The sequence below is a fragment of the Arachis ipaensis genome, chromosome B10 (genome assembly GCF_059453495.1).
Source record: "Arachis ipaensis isolate K30076 ecotype BB chromosome B10, ASM5945349v1, whole genome shotgun sequence".
NCBI lineage: Eukaryota > Viridiplantae > Streptophyta > Magnoliopsida > Fabales > Fabaceae > Arachis > Arachis ipaensis.
In genome coordinates this window covers 118519212-118528164 of record NC_142435.1, presented here as the reverse complement: position 1 = coordinate 118528164, position 8953 = coordinate 118519212, and the positions used below count along the sequence as shown (strand labels likewise).

Genomic DNA, 8953 nt, shown 5'->3' with positions numbered 1-8953 from the left:
GAAGAAATAGGTTTAACAATAGTAAACCTTTTCTATCATCCACTCAGCAACAGACAGAGAACTCTGAACAAAATACCTCTAATTTAGCAAACTTAGTCTCTGATCTATCTAAGGCCACTGTAAGTTTCATGAATGAAACAAGGTCCTCCATTAGAAATTTGGAAGCACAAGTGGGCCAGCTGAGTAAAAGAGTCACTGAAATCCCTCCTAGTACTCTCCCAAGCAATACAGAAGAAAATCCAAAAGGAGAGTGCAAGGCCATTGAAATGACCATCATGGCCGAATCCAAGAAAGAAGGGGAGGACGTGAATCCCAAGGAAGAAGACCTCCTGGGGCGTCCAGTGATCAATAAGGAGTTTCCCTCTGAGGAACCAAAGGAATCTGAGACTCAACTAGAGACCATAGAGATTCCATTAAAACTCCTTATGCCATTCATGAGCTCTGATGAGTATTCCTCTTCTGAAGAGAATGAGGATGTTACTAAGGAGCAAGTTACCAAGTACCTTGGTGCAATCATGAAGCTGAATGCCAAATTATTTGGTATTGAGACTTGGGAAGATGAACCTCCCTTGTTCACCAATGAACTAAGTGATCTGGATCAACTGACATTACCTCAGAAGAAATAGGATCCTGGAAAGTTCCTAATACCTTGTACCATAGGCACCATGATCTTTGAAAAGACTTTGTGTGACCTTGGTTCAGGGATAAACCTCATGCCCCTCTCTGTAATAGAGAAACTGGGAATCTTTGGGGTGCAAGCTGCTAAAATCTCATTAGAGATGGCAGACAATTCAAGAAAACAGGCTTATGGACAAGTAGAGGACGTGTTAATAAAGGTTGAAGGCCTTTACATCCCAGCTGACTTCATAGTCCTAGATACTGGGAAGGATGAGGATGAATCCATCATCCTTGGAAGACCCTTCCTAGCCACAGCAAGAGCTGTGATTGATGTTGACAGAGGCGAATTAGTCCTTCAATTGAATGAGGACTCCCTTGAGTTTAAAACTCAAGGACATCCTTCTGCAAACATGGAAAAGAGGCACAGTAAGCTTCTCTCAAAACAGAGTCAACCAGAGCCCCCACAGTCAAACTCTAAGGTTGGTGTTGGGAGGCCACAACCAAACTCTAAGTTTGGTGTTGGAGAGTCTCAACAATGCTCTTAACATCTGTGAGGCTCCATGAGAGCCCACTGTCAAGCTATTGACATTAAAGAAGCACTTGTTGGGAGGCAACCCAATTTTTTATTTATCTAATTTTAATTTATTTTTATTGTTATTTCATGTTTTATTAGGTTCATGATCATGTGGAGTCACAAAATAAATATAAAAATTGAAAACGGAATCAAAAACAGCAGAAGAAAAATCACACCTTGGAGGAGGATCTCACTGGCGTTTAAACGCCAGTAAGGAGCATTTGTCTGGCGTTCAACGCCAGAACATGTTTCTGGCGTTGAACGCCAGAAACAAGCAGCATCTTGGCGTTCAGACGCCAGAAATGCACAGTGAAGAAGAGCTGGCGCTGAACACCAGAAACAAGCATCTGGCTGGCGTTCAACGCCAGAAATATGCTGCATCTGGGCGTTGAACGCCCAGAACAAGCATCAATTCGGCGTTTAAACACCAGAATTGCATGCAAAGGAATTTTACATGCCTAATGGGTGCAGGGATGCAAATCCTTGACACCTCAGGATCTGTGGACCCCACAGGATCAACTCAGCATCTGTGGACCCCACAGGATCCCCACCTACCTCCACTCACTCTCTTCCCTCTTCTCAATGTTCATCTTCTCTTCCCAATAAACACTCTTCCCTAAAACTCTTCACCAATCACCTCAATCTCTCTTCCCTATCACCACTTCACCACTCACATCATCCACTCTTCCCCATAAACCTACCTCATAAACTCCACCTACCTTCAAAATTCAAAATCAATTTCCCACCCAAAACCCACCTTTATGGCCGAACCTTACCCCCCCTCCCTTCCCTATATATAGCCCTCCATTCTTCCTCATTTTCACACCACACAACCATCTCTTCTCTTCTTGGCCGAATACACCTCTCCCTCCTCTCCTCCATATTTTCTTCTTCTTCTTCATCTATTCTTTCTTCTCTTGCTCGAGGGCGAGCAAAATTCTAAGTTTGGTGTGGTAAAAGCATAAGCTTTTTGTTTTTCCATTACCATTGATGGCACCCCAAGACCGGAGAATCCTCTAGAAAAGGGAAAGGGAAGACCAAAGCTTCCACCTCCGAGTCATGGGAGATGGAAAAATTCATCTCCAAAGCTCATCAAGACCACTTCTATGATGTTGTGGCCAAAAAGAAGGTGATCCCCGAGGTCCCTTTCAAACTCAAGAGAAATGAGTATCCGGAGATCCGACATGAGATCCATAGAAGAGGTTGGGAAGTTCTAACAAACCCCATCCAACAAGTCGGAATTCTAATGGTTCAAGAGTTCTATGCTAATGCATGGATCACAAGGAACCATGATCAAAGTAAGAACCCAAATCCAAAGAATTATCTCATCATGGTTCGAGGGAATTACTTAGGTTTTAGTCCGGAAAATGTAAGGTTGGCGTTCAACTTGCCAATGATGGAAGAGAACGCACGCCCCTACACAAGGAGAGTCAACTTTGATCAAAGGTTGGACCAAGTCCTCATGGACATATGTGTGGAAGGAGCTCAATGGAAGATTGACTCAAAAGGCAAACTGGTTCAACTGAGAAGACTGGACCTTAAGCCTGTAGCTAGAGGATGGTTAGAGTTCATTCAACGCTCAATCATTCCCACTAGCAACCGGTCTGAAGTTACTATAGACCGGGCCATCATGATCCATAGCATCATGATTGGAGAAGAGGTGGAGGTTCATGAGATTATACCTCAAGAACTCTACAAGGTGGCTGACAAGTCCTCCACTATGGCAAGGTTAGCTTTTCCTCACCTCATTTGCCATCTATGCAATTCGGCTGGGATTGACATAGAAGGAGACGTTCCCATTGAGGAAGAGAAGTCCATCACTAAGAAAAGGATGGAGTAAACAAGAGAGCCCATTCATGGAGCTCAAGAGACGCATGAAGCTCATCACCATGAGATCCCGGAGATGCCTCAAATGAATTTTCCTCCACAAAACTATTGGGAGCAAATCAACACCTCCATAGGAGAATTAAGTTCCAACATGGGACAATTAAGGGTGGAACATCAAGAGCACTCCATCATCCTTCATGAAATTAGAGAAGATCAAAAAGCAATGAGGGAGGAGCAACAAAGACAAGGAAGAGACATAGAAGAGCTCAAGGACATCATTGGTTCCTCAAGAAGGAAACGCCACATTCACTAAGGTGGACTCATTCCTTGCTCTTAAATTTTCTGTTTTTCGTTTTCTTTATGTTAAATGCTTATCTATGTTTGTGTCTTATTACATGATCATTAGTATTTAGTAACTATGTCTTAAAGTTATGAATGTCCTATGAATCCATCACCTCTCTTAAATAAAAATGTTTTAATTCAAAAGAACAAGAATTACATGAGTTTCGAATTTATCCTTAAACTTAGTTTAATTATATTGATGTGGTGACAATGCTTCTTGTTTTCTGAATGAATGCCTGAACAGTGCATATGTCTTTTGAAGTTGTTGTTTAAGAATGTTAAATATGTTGGCTCTTGAAAGAATGATGACAAGGAGACATGTTATTTGATAATCTGAAAAATCATAAAAATGATTCTTGAAGCAAGAAAAAGCAGCAAAGAACAAAGCTTGCAGAAAAAAAAAATAATATAGCGAAAAAAAAAGAGAGAGAGCAAAAGCAAGCAGAAAAAGCCAAAAGCTCTTAAAACCAAGAGGCAAGAGCAAAAAGCCAGTAACCCTTAAAACCAAAAGGCAAGGGTAATAAAAAGGATCCCAAGGCTTTGAGCATCAGTGGATAGGAGGGCCTAAAGGAATAAAATCCTGGCCTAAGCGGCTAAACCAAGCTGTCCCTAACCATGTGCTTGTGGCGTGAAGGTGTCAAGTGAAAACTTGAGACTGAGCAGTTAAAGTCAAGGACCAAAGCAAAAGAAGAGTGCTTAAGAACCCTGGACACCTCTAATTGGGGACTTTAGCAAAGCTGAGTCACAATCTGAAAAGGTTCACCCAATTATGTGTCTGTGGCATTTATGTATCCGGTGGTAATACTGAAAAACAAAGTGCTTAGGGCCACGGCCAAGACTCATAAAGTAGCTGTGTTCAAGAATCAACATACTGAACTAGGAGAATCAATAACACTATCTGAACTCTGAGTTCCTATAGATGCCAATCATTCTGAACCTCAATGGATAAAGTGAGATGCCAAAACTATTCAAGAGGCAAAAAGCTACAAGTCCCGCTCATCTGATTGGAGCTATGTTTCATTGATAGTTTGGAATTTATAGTATATTCTCTTCTTTTTATCCTATTTGATTTTCAGTTGCTTGGGGACAAGCAACAATTTAAGTTTGGTGTTGTGATGAGCAGATAATTTATACGCTTTTTGGCATTGTTTTTAGTATGTTTTTAGTAGGATCTAGTTACTTTTAGGGATGTGTTTATTAGTTTTTATGTTAAATTCACAATTCTGGACTTTACTATGAGTTTGTGTGTTTTTCAGTGATTTCAGGTATTTTCTGGCTGAAATTGAGGGACTTGAGCAAAAATCAGATTCAGAGGTAGAAGAAGGACTGCTGATGCTATTGGATTCTGACATCCCTGCACTCAAAGTGGATTTTCTGGAGCTACAGCACTCAAAATGGCGCGCTTTTAATTGCGTTGGAACGTAGACATTCAGGGCTTTCCAGAAATATATAATAGTCCATACTTTGGCCGAGTTTAGATGACGTAAAAGGGCGTTGAATGCCAGTTCTACACTGCTGTCTGGAGTTAAACGCCAGAAACACGTTACAAGCCAAAGTTGAACACCAGAAATACGTTACAAACTGGCGTTCAACTCCAAGAATTACCTCTCCACGTGGAAAGCTAAAGCTTAGCCCAAGCACACACCAAGTGGGCCCTAAAAGTGGATTTATTCATCAATTACTTACTTCTGTAAACCCTAGTAACTAGTTTAGTATAAATAGGACTTTTTACTATTGTATTAGATGATCTTTGGAAGATCCTGGATTGTATTTTTGATCCTGTGATCTCGTTTTGGGGGCTGGCCATTCGGCCATGCCTGGACCTTTCACTTATATATTTTCAACGGTAGAGTTTCTACACTCCATAGATTAAGGTGTGGAGCTCTGCTGTTCCTCATGAATTAATACAAAGTACTACTACTTTTCTATTCAATTCAACTTGTTCTGATTCTAAGATATTCATTCGCACTTCAACATGAATGTGATGAACGTGACAATCATCATCATTCCCCCACGAACGCGTGCCTGACAACCACTTCCGTTCCACTTTAGATTGAATGATGATCTCTTTGATCTCTTAATCAGAATCTTCGTGGTATAAGCTAGATTGATGGCGGCATTCATGAGAATCCGGAAAGTCTAAACCTTGTCTGTGGTATTCCGAGTAGGATTCTGGGATTGAATGACCGTGACGAACTTCAAACTCGCGAGTGCTGGGCGTAGTGACAGACGTAAAAGGAGGGTGAATCCTATTCCAGTATGATCGAGAACCTTAGATGATTAGCCGTGCTGTGACAGAGCATTTGGACCATTTTCACAAGAGGATAGGATGCAGCCATTGACCACGGTGATGCCTCCAGATGATTAGCCATGCAATGACAGCGCATCGGACCATTTTCACAGAGAAGATGAAAAGTAGCCATTGACAATGGTGATGTCCTTACATAAAGCCAGCCATGGAAAGGAGTAAGATTGATTGGATGAAGACAGCAGGAAAGCAGAAGATCAGAGGAACGAAAGCATCTCCATACGCTTATCTAAAATTCTCACCAATGATATACATAAGTGTTTCTATCTTTATTTTCTATTTATTTATTATAAATTTTCGAAAACTCCATAACTATTTTATATCCGCCTGACTGAGATTTACAAGGTGACCATAGCTTGCTTCATACCAACAATCTCCGTGGGATCGACCCTTACTCACGTAAGGTTTTATTACTTGGACGACCCAGTGCACTTGCTGGTTAGTTGTATCGAAGTTGTGAATGAAAAAACGATTTATTAAGACGTGCATACAGAGTTTTTGGCGCCGTTGCCTGAGATCACAATTTTGTGCACCATAGCTGTGTTCAAGAATCAACATACTGAACTAGGAGAATCAATAACACTATTTAAATTCTGAGTTCCTATAGATGCCAATCATTCTGAACTTCAAAGGATTAAGTGTGATGCCAAAACTGTTCAGAAGCAAAAATCTACTAGTCCCGCTCATCTAATTGGAGTTAAGTTTCATTGATATTTTGGAATTTATAGTATATTCTCTTCTTTTTATCCTATTTGATTTTCAGTTGCTTGGGGACAAGCAACAATTTAAGTTTGGTGTTGTGATGAATGGATAATTTATACGCTTTTTGGCATTGTTTTTACATAGTTTTTAGTATGATTTAGTTAGTTTTTAATATATTTTTATTAGTTTTTAAATAAAAATCATATTTCTGGACTTTACGTTGGAAAGTAGACATCCAGGGCTTTCCAGCAATATATAATAATCCATACTTTGCCCGAGTTTTGATGATGCAAACTGGCATTCAAACGCCAACTTCCTACCCTATTCTGAAGTTAAACGCCAGAAACAGGTTACAAACTAGAGTTAAACGCCACAAATAGGCTGCAACCTGGCGTTTAACTCCAAGAGAAGCCTCTACATGTGTAAAGCTCAATGCTCAGCCCAAGCACACACCAAGTGGGCCCCGGAAGTAGATTTTTGCACTATCTGCACTTAGTTACTTATTTTCTGTAACCCTAGCTACTAGTTTAGTATAAAAACAACTTTTAGAGACTTACTATGGATCTCATGACATTTTACATGTTTCATATTATATTTCTGACGGCATGAGTCTCTAAACCCCATTGTTGGGGGTGAGGAGCTCTACTGTGTTTCGATGAATTAATGCAATTACTACAGTTTTTCATTCAATCACGCCTGTCTCTATTCTAAGATATTCATTCGCACTTCATCCTGATGAATGTGATGATCCGTGACATTCATCACCATTCTCAACCTATGAACGCGTGCCTGACAACCACTTCCGTTCTACCTTAGATTGAGTGTATATATCTTAGCCTCTTGGTTCATAATCAGAGTCTTCGTGGTATAGGCTAGGACTATTGGCGGCCATTCCTGAGATCCAGAAAGTCTAAACCTTATCTGTGGTATTCCGAGTAGGATCTGGGATAGGATGACTGTGACAAGCTTCAAACTCACGAGTGCTGGGCGTAGTGACAGACGCAAAAGGATCAATGGATCCTATTCCAACATAAGTGAGAACCGACAGATGATAAGTCGTGCGGTGACAGCGCATTTGGACCATTTTCACTGAGAGGATGGATGGTAGCCATTGACAACGGTGATCCACCAACATACAGCTTGCCATGGAAGGAGCCTTGCATGCGTGAAGAAGAAGACAGTAGGAAAGCAGAGATTCGGAAGACAGAGCATCTCCAAATCCTCAATCTGTTCTCCATTACTGCATAACAAGTATTATTTAATTTATGCTATTTACTCTTCATAAACCTAATCATTTTTATTACTAATTTTCTGACTAAGAATTACAAAATAACCATAGCTTGCTTCAAGCCAACAATCTCCGTGGGATCGACCCTTACTCACGTAAGGTATTACTTGGACGACCCAGTGCACTTGCTGGTTAGTGGTACGAGTTGTGAAAAGTGTGATTTACAATTTGTGCACCAATAGATCAGTCCTTCCGTTCAAAAACCTCCGTCAGACCCAACAGAAAAGTTTGAAGTGGCTCTTCTTCTGCTTACGTGGCATTACGGCTGCCCACGTGGCACGTTAGTGGAATGGAGCTTTTGAAAAATGGACAAAAAAGTCCTTGTCGGTCAAATAGCCACAATTGGTTTGGTTCTCTCAACTCTGTGATTTGCTTCACCTTTCTGCCAATCTGCTCCATATGCAAGGGAATCATGCTTCTTATAAGTTTCCAACACTTGCACTTCGTTGCCCTTAATGGAAACAATTGCAAAACCATTGTGCATACATGCATCCAAGACCAAGTTTGGAATGTAGGGATGGTGCTTCACACTCCAAACTCCTTCCCCTAAGCCAATTGAAGTCACATTAACGGGTTTTGAGATTGTTCTCAAGTCCCATACCCTCAAGGTTTCGTCGTAGCTACCAGTTACTAAGCTATATGGATCATGAGAACTCTTTTGAATACAACAAACCCCCATTTTGTGAGCTTTGGAATTTTGAAATACCATATTAGAAGGACCATCCGTTAAATCCCAATAACTGAATTTACAGTCATCAGAGCCAGTATATACCAAATTTGGTTGGTGGATATCAAATGCGGTTGTCCAGAGTTCAAAGTCATGTGCCTTCCATTCTTCTTGTATTTCCAACATGGATTCAAGGAAAGAAACAATGGATACAGAACCATCAGAAAGCCCCACTGTCATGGATGTGCCTGGTTCCAGTCCAGCTACAAGCACATAGAGTCGCTGATTTTTTCACTGATCATATATATGCTTTAGATTAATCCCTACCATAGTAGCCTAAACGGACAATCCAAATGAATTTGAGGATTAGGGTAGCGATCTAAAAGACGTCGCATTGAGCGACAGGGACTTCTTTGTCCATTTTTCAAAAGCTCCATTCAACTAACGTGCCACGTGAGCAGCTGTAATGCCAGGTAAGCAGAAGGAGAGCCACATCAGACTTTTTCGTTGGGTCTGACGGAAGCTTTTGGACGGAAATATTGATCCGTCCAAATTTTAAGGACGTCAGAGGCTTAAAAATATTTTTCAATGGTCAGAGACGAAAATGTCCACGGGATAAAAAGTCAG

At 40.9% G+C, this 8953-nt stretch overlaps 1 protein-coding gene across 1 annotated transcript; it reads right to left on the bottom strand.

The window, feature by feature from the left end:
- Window positions 1-7987: 7987 nt before the first annotated feature.
- LOC107620987 (uncharacterized) lies at window positions 7988-8641 on the bottom strand. The gene has a single exon (XM_088492386.1). It carries the CDS (start codon window positions 8564-8566, stop codon window positions 7988-7990), a length of 579 nt encoding a protein of 192 aa, XP_088348512.1. The 5' UTR covers window positions 8567-8641.
- Window positions 8642-8953: the final 312 nt, after the last annotated feature.